This window comes from Nicotiana tabacum, chromosome 13 (assembly GCF_000715075.1).
Source record: "Nicotiana tabacum cultivar K326 chromosome 13, ASM71507v2, whole genome shotgun sequence".
NCBI lineage: Eukaryota > Viridiplantae > Streptophyta > Magnoliopsida > Solanales > Solanaceae > Nicotiana > Nicotiana tabacum.
The window spans coordinates 20,507,430-20,526,262 of NC_134092.1; the positions used below are offsets into that span (position 1 = coordinate 20,507,430).

The window sequence follows — 18,833 nt, forward strand, 5'->3', positions numbered from 1 at the left end:
AAAGAAAGATAATGAATATTATTGTGTAGTTATATAAATATATCATTGGTCGCATGCATATGATACGCCAAAATATATTTTGTCATGCCTTATGAAAGTTATTAAAAGCAAAATTAAAGCAAAAAAAATTATTTTGCTTGTGATGATTTTGAACATTATAATTATTATGATATGATTCTCTTTGTGAATGAGACATTCATTATATGGATGGTGTGACAAAAGATCTTGTAGTACAAAAACAGTTAAGAGTTCTGAAATAACTAATTTGTTACTACCCGGATGAATAAAATTGTTCATAACATTAATATTGTAGTAAGTCTCAAAAGAAATATTCTGATTTACAAATATATTAGCCAAAGTGGTTGGCATATTGAGACTATAAATAAAAAGAAGATTGAATATCTTTATATTACTATAATCATACCGGATAAATATGAAAGGTTACCTGATTTTTTTTTTATTTGTACTACACAAGTATAAGCATGATGATACAATCACAAGCCACAAGTAAACTAGAGGTTTACTGAAATAAATATTAGTTGGCATGACCGGTTGACCATCTCGGTTCAATTATGATGCGAAAAAATTAATTGAGAATTACATTGGCATATATTGAAGAAATATAAGATTATTCAAGAATTCTCTTGTGCTGCTTATTCTCATGATATACCAGTTAAGGTTAGGGATTGAATCTCTTGATTTCTGGAACGAATAAAAGGTGATAAATATGTGGGCCCAGTCACCTTCCATGTGGACCGTTTACTATTATATGACTTTCATAGATGCATCTATTTTATGGTCACATGTGCATTTGTTATCAACTTATAGTTTGGCTTTTGCAAGATTGATTGCTCAAATTATTAGAGCACAGTTCCAGAATATAAATTATGATGATTTATCTTGATAATACTGGTTTAAATCCAAGTTGGTTTAGTAGAAATTGTATGCCTCCAATTATATCTAAACCATTGGTTATGAGAACAAAATTGCCAAAATAAAATTTGGTATTTGATGTATTATTTAATATACAACAGCACTTGTAAGCATCTAGCCAAGTTATGATAAGTTCTCCCTATCACAATCGGTTCAGGGTCAGGAACCAAATAATTTCCATCTAGAAATATGAATGTGCTATATGATTTAATTGTTCCACCACAGTGCACAAAGATAGATCCCCAAATAAGGCTAGGGATATGTGTTGGTGATCCCAACAATAGGGGGAGAAAATGGGCAGCTGAAAAAGTAATGCATGTAATGAATTATTATGAGTACATCGAGATCCTCGTACGAGAAAATGTGAACTTGAAGTTCAAGTGATAATTCATTTGTAAAATATTGCCGGGCATATTTGCTGACCCAAAGCTAAATGTCATATTCAGCTGCTAATGCTCCAAATAAAATAAAGTCCATAATGAATAGAGTCCATGGCATACATAAAGCATAATAGACTAATCGGTTCCAAAGATAAAACTCCTTGAAGAAGGAGAGGAGCAAATGTTCAAGATGGTCATAATAAGGAGGCAAGTACTCTAGAAGAGTACCACGACATAACACTTCATAAGACCTCATGGGAGAGGCTCAGGTACCTGAAAATAATAAGATAAAGAGATCTCAATAAGTTATGTCTTTATTGAATAATAGTAGAACCGATATAAAATGATCGTTGACGATATTGTTAATATAATGTAGCGCTCAATATTATTAATATTGACGAGGATCTTGAGCTCAAATCTGTCATGAAATTTGGACAGATAAATAATTGGCCAAATGAAAAATAAACAATGAAAATTGATTTCACATGAAAAATATGAAGTTGGACGGATAGTCCCAACACCTGAAAGTATAAAGCCAGTTGAGGTATAAATGTGTTCTTGTGCGGAAAAAAAAAGAAGGTCAAGTCGATAGACATAAAGACGACTTGTGTCACAAGAAGATTTGCAAATATCCTAGCATTGATTATATAGAGACATGTTCTCCTGTGTTGGATGTCGCCATTTCAGGTTTTAATCTGGCAATACAAGAAAAACGTGATATGCGTATAATGAAAATCATTAAAGGATTTAAATTGTTCTGAAGCATATTAAGGTTTCCAAGTAATTTATTAAATAAAGCTTCAAAAATCCTTATACGGATTGAAACAATTAGGGCACATGTGGTATAATCGCCTGAGTGAGTACCTGTTAAAAGAAGGGTACAAGAATGATTCAATTTGTCCTTGTGTTTTTATAAAAAGATCTGGATCTAAATTTGTTATAATCACCGTGTATGTTGATGATTTAAATATCATTGGAACTCCTAGGGAGCTTCCTAAAGTAGTAGACTATCTAAAGAAAGAATTTGTAATGAAATCATGGAAAGACAAAATTTTGTCTTGGTCTACAAATTGAGTATATGAAAGATGAAATTTTTGTCCATCAATCAACATACACTAAAATGATTTTAAAGCGATTTTATATGGATAAAGCACATCCATTCCGACCTCATGAAAATAATAAAGAGTTTCTTAGTCCCGACGTACCATATCTAAGTGCAATTGGTGCACTAATGTATCTTTCTAACATTACAAGGTCTAACATAACTTTTTCAGTTAATGTCTTAACAAGATATAGCTTTGCTCCTACAAGGAGACATTGGAATGAAATCAAACACATATTGCGGTATCTAAAAGGGACTATCGGTATGGGATTATTTTATGGAAATGATTGCAGTCCCGATCTTGTTGGTTATGCCGATGCTGGGTGTTTATATGACCCACAAAAGGTTCGATCTCAAACAGGCTATGTGTTTACATATGGAGGCACTGTCATATCTTGGAGATCGACTAAGCAATCAATCATGACTACTTCATCTAATCATGATGAGATAATTGTTATTCATGAAGCAAGTCGAGAATGTGTATGGTTGAGGTCTATAATACACCTTATTCGAGACAAATATGGTTTGAAGTGTAACAAACCACCCATAATTTTGTATGAAGACAATGCAACATGCATATCCTAGTTGAAGAGAGGATTCATAAAATGGGATAGGACAAAGCACATTTTACCAAAGTTATTTTTTACACATGATCTTCAAAATAATGGTGATATCAATGTGCAACAGATCCGTTCAAGTGATAATATGGCTGATTTGTTCACCAAATCTCTACCGACGTCAACCTTCAAGAAACTAGTGTACAAGATTGGGATGCGAAGGCTCAAGGATGTGAATTGATGCTCTCATCAGGGGGAGTTAATACGCGTTGTACTCTTTTTCCTTACAAGATTTTGTCCCACTGGGTTTTTCTTGCAAGGTTTTTAACGAGGCAACCAAAAGGCGTATTTCTAAATATGTGTACTCTTTTTCCCTCGCTAGAATTTTTTTTCCCATAGGTTTTTTTTTCTAATAAGGTTTTAACAAGGTACATTATCTATGGACATCCAAGGAGGAGTGTTATAAGAAAAATCAAATTATGGTGGATGTCTACTCTTCCTTCATGATCTTCTCAAATGCTTAATGACATATTCAATGACATATTTTTCTTCACTTTTCATGCCTATATAAAGGCCTTGTAATAGATAGGAAAATACACTCAATTGAAGAAGAAAATCTCTTCCTTCTCTCTATCTCCATTTCTTGTTCATGTTTTACTATATTGCTTTTATTTCATAACATGTCTTGTTCATGTTTTACTAAGTTGCTTTTATTTTATAACACTATTCACTTTTTTTTTTTTTTTTTTTTTTGCATTTAGTTGAGCATTTGAAAGCAACAGCGCAAAGTCTAATGCTGAAAACAACTAGTTCCAAATAAGTTGGGTCAAGTCTAATGTAGAATATAGAAAAAATAAACAGGGTATTAGGTTTTCAACTCGAGTTCTAAATAAACTAATGTGGCAGCATCGTTAATGCCTGGTGTTTACTCCTTAAATGTGTATATATTAATATTTTTTATAGCAGGTGCATGACGGAATAGTCAACGTGCACATGAGTTGGCTTATGTTGATTTCTACTTATAAAAATCAACACAAATTAAGTTAGTTTACTAAATATATGAATCTATGACTAAATATAAAGCAAATTTAATATAAATTAATGAACTAATGTGAATCATCCTCTGGATAATTAAAAAAATAAGTCTCTTATTCTCCTCCTGAATAAATTGTGGAGTAACTAAAGAAATCTAAGAATATTTACATACAAAAATTAACAAAGTAATATTTACGATCGATTTAGTTCATTCTTGTTCAAAATTCTTTATTTTCACTAATAAAACCAAATTTTAGTATTCGTTTTCCGCCTTCACATCACCCATATCAAATTGAAAAACACTTTTAAGTTTCCGAATAAACTTAGGTTGATTTTTCATTTTAAAGATGATCCCCATAAAAGACATGCTAAACCAATTTCATTTTTTCTTCCATTTCAACACCAGTTACGCAAAAAACAGAGAAGTCTAGACTAGAAAATCACTATAAAATTTTAAAAAAGATCTATCTATAATGAAAATAATGTCATGACCCAAAATCTCACCCGTCATGATGTCGCCTATCTCAATATTAGGCAAGCCGACAATCCCAATAAACCACATATCTTTTAAATTTGAAAACACAATAATTACATTCAGCGGAAGAAATCTCACAAGTACAAATATAAACACTCCCAAAATCCAGTGTCACCGAGTACATGAGCATCTAATATCAATACAAGCCTGGAAAACACAGTCTATAATAGTATGAGACCAAATACAGTAAACAAGGAGATAGGAAAGGAGAGACAAAGTCTGCGAAACACGACATCTACCTCTGAATCTCCGAAAAAATCAACTGTGCGAAAGAATCAACACCCACTATGTCCGGAAACACCTGGATCTGCACACAAAGTGCAGGGTGTAGTATGAGCATAACCAACTCAGCAAGTAACAATACTAAATAAAGAACTGAAAGTAGTGACGAGCTTCATAACTGAGTCCAATTACAGTAATTTCCAACATAATAAGATAGGCATGCTTTCAAGTTCAACATTTAAGTCCAAAACAGTAAATTCATGTCAAGTTCAACTAAAACATAAGATAATATCTCTCAGAAATTTCCAAAGCAGTGACATATGACAGCAGAAGTGCATCAGTAATGAAATCAAATGCATCATCTCAGGACCACACTCACTTAGCCATTCCATTCACTCAACACTTAGCACTCACACTCAGTAGGTACATGCGCTCACTGATGGTGTATACAGATTCCGGAGGGGCTCCTATAGCCCAAGCGCTATAATCCGCACGGACAACTCACGTGCTATAGTATCAATATCTGGATCCGCACGGATAACTCACTTGCTATAGTATGATATCCGGATCCGCACGGATAACTCACGTGCTATAGTATGATATTCGGATCTGCACGGACAACTCATGTACTGCACGGATAACTCACGTGCTATAGTATAATATATGGATCCTCACGGACAACTTACGTGCTATAGTATAATGTCTCATAATCAGGCCATCGGCTTCACTCGATCATAAATATCTCCAGTCTCTCGGGCTCTCAATAATCATGAAAATCAGCCCAAACAACAATGATATGATGCATCATTAATGGACAATAGAGACTCAGATAAAATAAACAAATAAACTGTGACTGAGTACAAAACAATAATTTAGCAGCTAGTTCAACATGTACACGACCTCTATGGGTCCATACAGTACCAACACATAATCTAAACATGATTTGTGGTTCAATTTCTCTACTACGTGGAGAATGTACAGATAACAACAAATTATTCAACTACACAGTTCCATGAAATTTGACCAAGTCACAATTCCTACGGTGTACGCCCACACGCGCCGTCACCTAACATGTGTGTCACCTCAAAACCTATCACATAACACATAATTCAGGGTTTCATACCCTCAGGACCAAATTTAGAACTATTACTTAATTCAATCCGAGCATATTCTTTATTCCAATAAGTCTTTGCCTCGCGAATCTGCCTCCGTATGCCTCGAATCTAGTCACAATTAATTCGATTCAATCAATTCAAATTATAGGAATTAATTCCATATGAAAATACTAATTTTCCAACAAAATTCGAAATTGCACTCAAAAATCGCCCGTGGAGCCCACGTCTCGGAACCCGACAAAAGTTACAAAATATGAATCCCCATTCAACCACGAGTCCAACCATATAAATTTTACCAAATTCCGACATCAACTCGACCATCGAATCTTCAATTAGAGTCTTTGAAGATTTCTACCATTTTCAACCAAATCTTTACCCATTTGAACTCAACAATCTTTGCACAAACCTTATTGGTATGTGTATGTATAAATAATACTCTTACACCCAAGAATCATATTCTTAATCTCTCATCTTTTTCCATAAAAATCGAAATTGAAGAATTAGGGAAAGAAACTCTTACTTCTTTGAAGCCCTAGCAAGATCCTTGTGAAATCTTCAAGCCTTGAACAAGAATTGATGAACAAATGGTTAGGTCTTCGCTGTCTCTCTCTCGAAGATGCTCTCATCTCTCTCTAAAATATCATATGAAACCCTTCAAAATGACCCTTATTAGTGTTTTATAAGAATAGGGTTGAGTTTATAAAACCAGAAAAATGATGCTCCGAAACACACTGTGCGGTCGCATATGCGGCCCGCATAATGGGTCGCAAAAAGGCTCTCCGGAACTTGGCATCACTGCTTCAGTCTATGGTCACTATGCGGCCCGCATACCTGTTCTGCGGTCGCTTAATGCATCGCAGAGCTGGTATGCAGTCGCATAATGTGCCGCAAACCTGATCTCCAAACTTGCCCCGCTTCTGATTCACTCTGCGGCCATTATGCGGTCCGCATAGTGGGCCGCATAAATGACCTTTTTCCGGCAAAAATTTTCCTTTACTTCCCAATGCATTGTTCAACACAAAAAGTCCGAGCCGCAAGAAATTTCTATAACCTTGTACTAATTGATCTACCTCGACACCACAAAACCTTAATTTCCTTAGCAAAAATTCTCCGGGGTCATTACACGTAAGTCAATATCCAGTCAATATTTTCAACTCAAGTTCTAAACCTTGGAACTAAGTGTTCCAAATCACTCCAAAACCTCACCGGACCCGAACTAATCACCCCGGCAAGTTACATAACAACTGTAAAGCATAAATTGAGCAATAAATAGGAGAACGGGGTTGTAATACTCAAAACGACCGCCCGGGTCGTTACTAATAAATTGCGATTGGCCTTTTTATTTTGGTCTAAAATAAGTGTCATTTTACATAATCAAGAATGAATTAATTTTATTTTTTCAAAATTTTCTCTTATTTACATATCCCAATGTGTCAACATAATAATTAATTAAGGGTAATTTAGTGAATATATCTTTTTCTCTAAGAGTTTGTATTTTCTTAAGGGTTGTACCAAAGACTAAAAAGTCACTTATTATGAACCGGAGGAAGTATCTAATTTTGACATGTGAAATACAAATGACATTTTTATTGGTTTTAAGGGAAAATGGCCAAATATACCCCTCTACTTTAGCATATTATTCATATTTACCCTCCGTTATACTATCGAACCATATCTACCCTTAGTGTTAGCCAAACTTTTTAAAAATACCCTACATCCTACGGAAAGCCACCAGATTAATAAAATAATTATTTAAAAAAAATTATTAACCCAAAACCGTTAAACCCATCATTTAAAAATATAAAACATAGATTTCTGAGACGTCCTGACATATTTTATTCATTTATAAAGAGACCGGGAATAGTAAAGGAAGTATGATTAGTAATAACTTATATTTTGGTTATTAGTTGTTCATGGTGGCATTAGGATGTCATGTTATCACTTTCGGTTTTTTTTTTGTGTGGTATAATATGGCATCCCTTTGTCCAATGTAATACACACTTGACAGTTGGTTTGTAAGTTGGTAACAACTGATATATGCTTTAATAATACTTGTATTTGGTTAATACATGAAGGTAGTGTACTTAGGTTGTTAACTTACTTTCTAACTTGTTGGTGTACTTTCTTTAATTCTTGATGAATTTATTCGACTGTAGCTTGATATTAAATTGAATCTCCTCTAATTATTTTCTAATTTTCGTTCATTATAAGTTCAGTTGTTACTAAGAATTATGAGTATCCCATCCTATATCTTGGAATCTAACTTTGGTTCTTAAGGCGTGATTTGGCGATAATTACTTGTAGCCTAAATGCTTAAAGCAGAATAAGAAAATCATGGTACATGAATACTCATCAACAAAGGCTCACTGTTGGAGAAAGAAATACTTCGGTAGCTGCCTTAAGACTTTAGAATTGGCAACCTAATAAGATGCTATAAATATTTAAGTCATGGTGGAAAGAAAATCATGATGAATACTCGGTATAGCTCGACATGGTGAAAAAAAATAAAGCGAAAAGCTAGAAGAAAAAAAGAAAATTGAAAAAGGTAGAATATAATAAGGATACTAAAAGAATTGGGACTCAATGTATAAATGAATATATGGTTATCGGTATTTTCATGCCTTTCACTTCTTGAGTTCAACAAGTGACTACGAAGGAGATGACTAATATGCGAGGAAGAAGTGCAGTAAATAAAATGGGTTATTAATGGGCTTTAAAAAATAGGTATTTTTTTAATTTGGTGACTTTCCGTTAAGTGGAGGGTATTTTTAAAAAGTTTGACTAACGACAAGGATAAATATGTGCCGATAATATAACGGAGGGTAGATGTAAACAATATAACAAAGTTGAGGTGTATATTTGACCCTTTTTCCTAGTTTTAAATGACACATTTGAAAGTTCAAACAGTTGAATAGTGCTCACCTTTTGTAAATCTAAAGGATCATACGCACTCAAGCCTCAAGGTAGGAACTTCTCCTTTAAATTGAATAGTTTGGTCTCCCAATTGTGCATATAAGATCAAATTTAATATCGAAGGCGGTGTAAGACTTAAACTGAAAATGTTGCTTTTAGAGAGATTTCAAAGATAATCAAGAAAAGTGAATGTCCAAAATCAAGCTACCTACTTCAAGCTTCATTACATAACTCCGAAGTATCAAATAAAATTTATTTTTAGTTGTTCGATTTTTCCTGTTATATATAAAAATAACAACAACAACATACACAATATTATTTCACATCGTGGGATCTGGGAAGGGTAGTGTGTACGCAGACCTTACCCCTACCTTTTGAGGATAGAGGGGTTGTTTTCAATAGACCCTCGGCTCAGAAAAGCATAAGTACTACATTAATGAAAATATAGACAAGAAGGGACAGTACCAAAAAGCCATATAAAAGCAGAATAAAACAACAAGACAGTAAGGTAATCAACAATGAAAGAAAACAAAGGTTAGTCATAAAAATCTACTACCAACAGAAAGCGAGACTGCATGTCAATATTACTCTTATGAACACTCTAGACTACCTACTTTACTACTTTAATACTCGACTTCCATACCTTTATATCAAGGTTCATGTCCTGTCAACGGTTATATATAAAAAGAAGGCAAAAATTATTTTTACCCCGCACAATTTTAAATTCGATAGTTGGAAAAATATATGAGTTTGTATATAACATATTAAAATTGTATAGAAAAAATATATTTTTTCTTTTTTCAAAAAGAAAAAAGCAAGCACTTGTCCAAACAGGCCCCATCTATGCGTCAAACGTAGGTTAACTATATTTTTTCCTCTCTTCATCTTAAACCCTAAAAAAGCTCACTCTAAATTCTAGGGTTCAGCAACTGCTAAACCCAACCCAGAACCCACTTCCGTCATCCTCATCTTCGCGCATCAATTTGCTTTGCAATTCTTCGATTCCATTGCTACGGAATAGCGATAGAAGATGAAGAATTTGAAGATATTGAAGGAGCAATTGTTGAAGCTTCAGTTAAATTCCGAGGATGAAGTTATCAGCTTCGCTGCATTTGACGTGGAGCACAATCGCCTCTTCTTAGCTTCCTCTTCCAACTTCATATACAGTTTACTTCTACCTTCTTCTCATGTAAGTTTTTTTCCAAATTGTTTTACTTATTTTATAATAATTCATTTTATGTGAACCTGTATTTGATTGAGCACCGAGTTTAAGAAAGAAATATAGACTTTTGAAACTCCTAGTCTGAAAATGTCATAATGTGACCACTAAACTATTAAACCCAAAGTTAGGGAAAAAGTTTGTTTTCCTATTTTGATAGTATTGTTCCAGTCATATTGAACACATATTAATTTACTTATCGTCACCTTTTGTTAGAATGTGGCTACAGTAGAAACAGATGTACCTAACTAAAGCAATTGTCTACTCTCTTGCGTATTACTATTTCTAGCACAATGGATGATTATTTATTTTAACTTTAAGAAATGCAAATGGAAGAAGCAAGTATTGATTGTGGAATTGAAATACGTATAATTGGTGATTTGACAGTCAGGGTAGTTGGAGTTGTATCCAAGGGAAACTTACTTGTGACGTTTAGGAGATTATAAGTACACTGTCCAATTTTATGTGATAAAATTACTATGTGGGCAGTGGAATACTTTCCCTTTTTTTGGAGAAGGAAAAAAAAATCTTTTGGAGACGACCACCGAAAGAATTTAAGGTTTGATTAGTAGTGCTTTTCAGATCATTCTTAGTTATAAAAATTGATCTATAAAAGATTAAAAAAATTGGCACGATTCAGCTTGGATTAGGCATACTCCAAATTTTGTCATTTGTTTGGAGGGCACGGAGTTCTAAGTTTATACATAAACAGTAGTGTGGTATGTTTCAGGTTGTGTTTGCTTGTATATGACTAGCAGGTTTATTTTAGGGAACAGTGCAAGGGTGGTAGTGGGAAAATCGTCAATCCCGCAAAACTTTATTTGTAAGAAAGGATCTAAAAGTTGATTTTTTCTTCTCTTAGAACATTTAAATGTGGTCAAGTAAATTTAGATGAGAAAGTAGCTTCTCCTAATAAAAACTGGAGAAAATGAAGATAACGTGCACATCAAGTTATGATGCAGGCTAAATGCTCATGATATTGCAGAAGCTCATTTAAATGTTTTAAAAAGTGCCTGCAAAGTGTGCCTAGAGGCGAAGAAAGGTTTATGCCTTCCGTTCTATTTCATTCCCTTGTCTTATGTGGCTTAATGAAGGAGAAACTTCCAATAGTTCATAAGTTTTTGCATGGGGTCCGTAGAGATCTTTATCATTCTATTCTATGGCCAGGTTTATATGTCAATTTTCCTCTTCCTCACTGAAATCTTTCTCTGACTTGCTTGGGGTTGTAGCAGAATGCAGGAGCGTGGAATTCCATATCAGATAACCTTATTGATTTGGAGCCTGGGGATTTCATTACTTCCATGGATTATCTAATGGAAAAAGAAGCATTGATTATTGGGACTTCGTATGGTCTTCTATTGCTATATACTGCGGATGATAATACGACAGAAATTGTTGGCCGAGTGGAGGGTGGAGTTAAGTGTATATCACCTAGTCCAGATGGAGATCTTCTTGGTGTAATTACTGGTTTTGGACAAATTCTCATGATGACACCAGACTGGGATGTTTTATATGAGATGGCACTGGATGATCTGCCTGAAGATATTGACGTACGTAAGGACTTCTTTCCATATATCTGAACTAATAAATACTTTTTCTTCTTCAACTGAAGTTCTATCATCCTTAAAATGCTCTTTTGGTGATTATGTATACATTTTTGGAATAGTTTTTGTAGATGAAATTCTCTGAAATCACAAGCATGGCATCGTTTTTGCTTGGTATATACCCATGAATGATGATGAACTAGCACATTTTCCTCTACTGAGATCATTTTACTATTGTCTTTTCCAGATGCAAGGTATAATATTTAGAGGATTGTATTTAGCTGAATAACCATGTTCTTTATGCTTAGAGAAAGTTGAACTGCGGAAAATGATAATTCTAGTTTGGTTTAGGTAGGTGTTCATAATCATTTGAAAGTTGAAATATATGCGTACTTTCCAGGCTGTGTAAGATTTTGTTTAATATGATAAACTTGTACAGTAGTTGTACTAACAAGAATGTCTGCTTGTTTGTGGTAAGTAATCTTGTCCTTCAATGCATATGCTAGTTCTCTTATCAAAATGCCACTGGTTTTTGCATGTGAAAACGCCAGTTCTTGTGATATTAAAGCCTAGCATGTTGCTTCAACTCTACTGGAGCGTCGAAGCATGCAAAAGGTCATTGTACTAACTCTTGATTTTCAGTTTGCAACTATGTGAATAGGTTCTTCATTTGTGCCCTCTTGGGGAAGGTAATATGATAGCCTGTCTACATTAAGTATACAAAACAGTTATTGTCTTTACTATTACCTTTTCTTGGATTGTTGCAGAATATTTCTTCTTTCAAGAATGTAACTTCAATGTACTTTTGACATATTTTGCTGCGCACATTTGGTTTTGAATTATGCTTCTGTTAAGGAAATGACTGAAAATAATTGTGCTGTTGTTCAGATGAACATACTTACTCTTCCAATTATTCGTTGGAGAGCTCAATTTCATGGAGAGGTGATGGCAAATACTTTGCAACGTTAAGCAGGGTGAGTAATTCTCATCTCTCCCATAAGAAGCTTAAAATCTGGGAACGGGACTCAGGGGCACTCCATTCTGTTTCAGAGTCAAAGCCTTTCATGGGGTCAACTTTGGATTGGATGCCCAGTGGAGCCAAAATTGCTGCAGTTTATGACCGAAAGGAAGATAGAAAATGCCATTCTATAGTTTTCTTTGAGAGGAATGGATTAGAAAGAAGCTCATTTTGCCTCAATGTAGAAGTTGATGCTACTGTAGAATTTGTGAAGTGGAATTGTAACTCAGACCTTCTAGCTGCTGTGGTCAGAGGTGAAAAGTACGACTCTCTGAGGATCTGGTTCTTAAGTAACAATCACTGGTACTTAAAGCAAGAAATCAGGTACATGAAGGATGATAGAGTCAGATTCATGTGGGATCCGATAAAGCCTCAAGAGTTGATTTCTTGGACTGTTGGTGGGCTTATCACAACCTACAACTTTGCCTGGATTACAGCTGTCATGAATAACTCAGTGGCACTTGTAATTGATGGCTCCAAGATACTAATAACCCTTCTTTCTTTAGCTCTCATCCCACCACCTATGTACCTCTTTTGTTTGAATTTTCCCTCTGCCATTCAGAGTATGGCATTTTGCTCTAAAAGTTCTATAAATAACCTCGCTGCATCCTTGTCAGATGGCAGATTATGTGTTGTAGAGCTTCCTGCAATTGAGTGTTTGGAGGAGCTAGAAGGTAAACAATTTGATGTTGAGGCTGCTTCTTTTGATTCAGGATATAAATATTTCATTCACCTTGCATGGTTGGATTCACATAAGCTTCTTGGTGTTAGCCATAGTCAAATTTGCAACTCAGCAATAAAAGAGTCCTCTAAGGATGAGCTTTCTATATATTGCCTCCAAGAAATTGAGCTTGTGTGTTCTGAAGATCGTATTCCTAGTTCAGTGACATGCTCTGGTTGGCATGCTAAAGTTTTGAATAGATTATCTCTTGAAGGTACAGTAATTGGTATAGTCCCCGACCAGGGAAATGGCTGCTTGGCGTATGTTCAGTTTGACGGTGGAAAAGTGTTTGAGTATGCTCTGAAGGTGGCTGATGTCAGAGGGCTTCATCGGAAACGTGATGATACGAGTTTTTCTTCATCTTGCCCCTGGATGGATCTTGTGCAAATTGGAGGCTGTTTGTCGCAGAAAGCTTTGCTATTTGGTCTCGATGACAGTGGTAGATTGCTCGTTGGTGAACGGACATTGTGCAACAATTGCAGCAGTTTTTCTTTCTACTCGAATTCTGCTGATCACACTGTCACCCATTTGATTCTTGCAACTAAGCAGGATTTACTGTTTATTATTGATATTAGTGATATCCTGAAAGGAGAACTGGAGGTTAAGTATGGGAACTTCCTGGCAGTTTTCAAGCACAAAAAAGGAGAAGATGAAAGAAACTATATTCAAATATGGGAAAGAGGTGCCAAAATTGTAGGTGTTCTTCACGGGGACGAATCTGCTATCATACTTCAAACAGTTCGAGGGAATCTTGAGTGCATCTACCCCAGAAAGTTGGTCCTCGCTTCAATAATTAATGCTTTGATCCAGGAGCGCTACAAAGATGCATTGCTCATGGTAAGAAGGCACAGAATTGATTTCAATGTTATAATTGACCATTGTGGTTGGCAAAACTTTGTTCAGTCAGCTGCTGAGTTTGTCAAGCAGGTGAATAATCTAAGTTATATAACTGAATTTGTCTGTTCAATAAAGAATGAAAATATCATGGAGACACTGTACAAAAACTATAGATCCCTACCTCATGACAATGAAGCTAAAGTTGTAGAACATGGAGACCTCGAGAGTTCTCATGGCAATAGCAAGATCCATTCTGTCCTACTGGCCATAAGGAAGGCTCTGGAGGAGCATGTAGCGGAAAGTCCCGCTAGGGAACTCTGCATTCTGACCACTTTAGCTCGAAGTGACCCTCCAGCTCTTGAAAAAGCTTTAGAGAGAATAAAAATTATCCGAGAAAAGGAATTATCGGGTTCAGATGACCTGAGAAGGGAACTCTACCCTTCTGCTGAGGAAGCTTTAAAACATCTTTTGTGGTTGTCAGACTCAGAGGCAGTTTTTGAAGCTGCGTTAGGACTTTATGATTTGAACCTTGCAGCTATCGTCGCCTTGAATTCGCAGAAGGATCCAAAAGAATTTCTTCCCTATCTACAAGAACTAGAAAACTTGCCAATAGTGTTGATGCAATACAATATAGACCTTAGATTGCAGAGGTTCGAGACTGCGCTTCAACACATTGTTTCTGCAGGAGATGCTTACTTTGAGGATTGTATAATCCTCATGAAGAAAAATCCCCAACTTTTCCCCTCGGGACTCCAATTAGTTACCGACTCTGTCAAGAGAAACCAAGTACTTGAAGCCTGGGGAGATCATCTTAGTTCCCGAAAATGCTTCGAGGATGCTGCTACAACTTATTTGTGTTGTTCTTGTTTGGATAAAGCTTTGAAGGCTTATCGTGAGTGTGGTAATTGGGGTGGGGTTCTGACGGTAGCTGGTCTCATTAAACTTGGGAAGGAGGAAGTGTTGCAACTAGCACATGAGCTTTGTGAGGAACTCCAAGCACTTGGTAAACCAGGGGATGCTGCAAAAATAGCTTTGGATTATTGCGCAGATGTTAATGCTGGTACTTGTTTCTTGGTCAGTGCAAGGGAATGGGAAGAAGCTCTGAGGACTGCATTTCTTCACAGGAGAGATGACTTGGTCCAGGAAGTAAGGACTGCATCACTTGAGTGTGCCAGCTCATTGGTTGGTGAATATGAGGAAGGGTTGGAGAAAGTGGGGAAGTACTTGACTCGCTATTTAGCGGTTCGACAACGGAGATTATTACTTGCTGCCAAGCTACAGTCAGATGAGCGATCAATAAATGAACTTGATGATGATACTGCGTCTGAAACTAGTAGCAATTTCAGTGGAATGAGTGCATACACCTTGGGGTATGTGATTTTTTAATAAGCAATCTTGGGTTGTCTTATTCTAAATAATTGATTCTTCTCACATCATATGTCACGCTGTTACCTTCCTTTTCCAAATATTGCTTCTCTCATTTTCATCTTCTTGTGGATGTATACTCATATATGTCCTGATGATAACCCTCTGACATGTTCCTTGCATCTTCCTGTTGTCTACTGTGTAGGAGCTAATATATTCTATTTCAACGGAAGTATGTTTTAAAGTCCAGCTTCCTAACTAACCTCTTTCATAAGCAGGACAAGAAAGGGATCAGCTGCATCTATCAAATCCAGTGCTAGTACAAAAGCGAGAGACATGAGACGTCAACGGAATAGAGGGAAAATACGTGCTGGCAGGTATGTTATTATGCAAGCCTCATATTTCTTTTTGATGCTTATATTATTTTATTTCCTGATCCTTGTACTAATGGTACATTGCAATTCAGTCCTGGTGAGGAGATTGCTTTGGTAGAGCATTTAACGGGGATGTCTCTGACTACTGGAGCTAAGCGCGAGCTTAAATCTCTCTTGATATGCCTTGTGATGCTGGGAAAGGAAGATATTGCTAGGAAGTTGCAACATGTTGCTACAAATTTTCAACTGTCCCAAATGGCAGCTGTAAAATTAGCTGACGAGGCCATGCCAAATGATAGAATCAATGAGCATTTCTATCTTCTGGAGAATTACATCCCCAAAATAAAGGAAGAAATGCCGCATTCAGAGCTTTTCTCCTGGCAGTCAAAAGTATTGATTTGAAATGCAAAGGTATGCCATTTGGTTCTCTCTCATTTACACTTATTCTTTGCTCTTCTCCGATAATGTGGTTGAGAGAGGTTCTGGTTTGAGCTCAGCGTTAGCCTGTAGTTTATAATGGTGTTGGTACATTTTATTGACCAAACTTCACTGTTTCAGCAACTAGTAATGCTAAGAAAGATGTTACTGAGCAATTCGACAAGTGTTGAAATCCTGTACAATTGTTAACACCTTGGTCCTTGATAATTAAATAGGGAATATCAATACACAAATCTGCCCAACTGTACTTACATAGAGATACCTGGATAATATGCATATCAGACGCAGTATTCTCTTACATAGAGATACCTGAATAATAGCATACTTAAAAAAGCTCAAAAGGAATGGGCATTATCATGTTGCTTTTTACCTGTGCTTGGAAGAGTTAACTTATTAGATGGATTGATCACCTGAAAATTCTATGGTCAATTTCTTTTGTCTCATATTTAAGGTGTTGAGTAGCGGAGATGGTTCTATTTACTGCTTAATTTCTAGAGATACTAGTAGAAGTCTTCCACTTTTAATAAATCACTGAACAAATCTTCCTTTTGTTGGCTCAAGTTTTGCTCAGATAGCACTTGTATGATTCCTTATGCCTTTGCTGTTGAGGTAAGTTGCTATATCTGTCTTCTCTATGTTAGCAGGCATGCCGTGTATAATCTGAAATGTCATCCTATGGCTGATGTGGTCGGGAGCACTACGGAGCATGGGAGATGGCAGAAAGTGAGAATTTCTTCTAGTTCTCATTAATCACCGAGGAGTTCCAATTTCCAAATTCTGGTCTCTGTCTCCCAATGAAATTACTTTTTTATTGACATTGTAGGTTTAAGCTTTTTTAGTTATGTATCTTGTGTACTTGCATTTTTCACAGAGTGATGGCTCTTTTAACAAATTTAAATGTTTATCGGTTTTCAACATGCGGAATGCAAGTAATTTGTTGTCTGTTCTGGGAATATGGCCAACTATATTTGTGAAGAATATAAGCCATTTCAATGTAAAGGATTCGTCGTATGCAGTATCACCGGAAAGATTTTCCTTGTATTTTCCTGAATGCTTGCGAGAATTGAGTTAATTATTTTAAAAGTTGCCTACTAAATTAAGAAGTCCCGATGCTCTTGAAAACTTAGGACCCCCCATCCCCCCCCCCCCCCCCCCCAAAAAAAAAAAAAAACCAATTGCTAAGGGAGGGAGAAAGTTGGTAAAAATGTTTTTTTAATATTTATATATAGTAGTTGACATATAATGTGAAGTAAAATTACAGTATTATTGCAGTCCAATCTGTGCTGGTAATCTTGCTTGCAGGTATAAAGGAACGTCTTTTTCTAGACTGCAAAAGCAGATCCTTATTGGTTAATAAAAAATGCAAATTATATGAATATCTGTTAAAGACTTTTAGTTTCTCTGGTTGGACATGAAGTATATTCTGTGCAAAATGCTATTGAATTACTGTACGTGTGTGTGTTAATCAAATTTCCAGATGAAATGTCATCTTGAAACTAATCAAAGTAATACAAAATTGCTTCGTTCATGTACGCATTTCAGAGGTGCAACACTTCTCTGTTTGGGTCTCACATTTATCCTATATATCATATACGTATGGTGGTGCAATGTTCTACGTGAATCCACGTTCAAAGGACATCATACCAAAGTCCTATAGTTAGAATCACGATATGTTTTTATTCTAACCATGATTTGACGTCTTCTATTTCAATATGAATGTAAAGATCATTGTTCCAATCTACAATCTACATTAATGTGTAAATATTGAACTTTTAATAGACGTAACCTTGTACTTCATATACTGTATTCTTATAATATTTGTTTACCAATAAATATTTAATTAATTAAAATATTATAACAAAGGGTCCATAGCTCAGTGGTAGAGCATTTGACTGCAGATCAAGAGGTCACCGGTTCGAACCCGGTTGGGCCCTTTTTTATTCTGTTGACTTTGCTTTTCCCTCTGTTAAATTTATTTAAAAAGCTTCTTCTTTATGTTTTTTATTATTTGAATATTTTTCTCCTTGCCACAACATGATAGAGAGTACTTAATATCTGAGCATGGATTTGAGATTATCTTATAGTTTTTTTTTTTTCCCTTCTATTTTTGGCCGGATTGATGATGAAGATTAGAAGAATTTGAAAAAATAATATCGGAACTCTTAATGTAATTTTCCTTCCAACTCTTTCCTATAGGTAAACTTAGCACATATAAAAGAGGGAGAATTACACAAAAATATAGTCCACCCACATACATGGTAGCGGAATAACCCAGTTACAACTTTGCAAATCTCTAACCCATTAACAATAGGCCAAAGTTCAGAAAATGTGCATTTTCTTATTATTTTTTTATTCAACAGATCTTCAAGCACGAAAATTGGGTGATTTTTTATTCTTTTTCCCCAAGTTTGTATATATTCCTATTCCATCTACAAAAAGAGTAAATTAATATATAATGCAACTCGAGAACTTTAAATTTTCTTCTTTTCCAAGTTCCAAATAGCAAAAATAAAAATAAAAATTGA

The 18,833-nt window shown here is 35.4% G+C and overlaps 1 protein-coding gene and 1 non-coding gene across 10 annotated transcripts; both read left to right on the plus strand.

Moving 5' to 3' along the window:
• The first annotated feature begins 9,689 nt into the window (after positions 1–9,689).
• On the plus strand, positions 9,690–17,349 carry LOC107813218 (elongator complex protein 1). Of its 9 annotated transcripts, none has more exons than XM_016638453.2 (6): positions 9,690–9,981; positions 11,241–11,565; positions 12,444–15,501; positions 15,775–15,873; positions 15,963–16,281; positions 16,950–17,349. In XM_016638453.2, the coding sequence occupies exons 1-5, from the start codon at positions 9,823–9,825 to the stop codon at positions 16,270–16,272; spliced, it is 3,951 nt and encodes a 1,316-aa protein (XP_016493939.1). In that variant the 5' UTR covers positions 9,690–9,822; the 3' UTR covers positions 16,273–16,281; positions 16,950–17,349. The 9 variants fall into 9 exon arrangements, with proteins under 9 accessions (XP_016493939.1, XP_016493938.1, XP_075083896.1 ...); XM_016638452.2 differs by having other exon boundaries at positions 16,953–17,349; XM_075227795.1 differs by having other exon boundaries at positions 11,244–11,565.
• An 821-nt stretch (positions 17,350–18,170) lies between these two features.
• TRNAC-GCA (transfer RNA cysteine (anticodon GCA)) lies at positions 18,171–18,242 on the plus strand. Its single transcript has one exon. It is a non-coding gene; the product is annotated as a tRNA-Cys (tRNA).
• Positions 18,243–18,833: the final 591 nt, after the last annotated feature.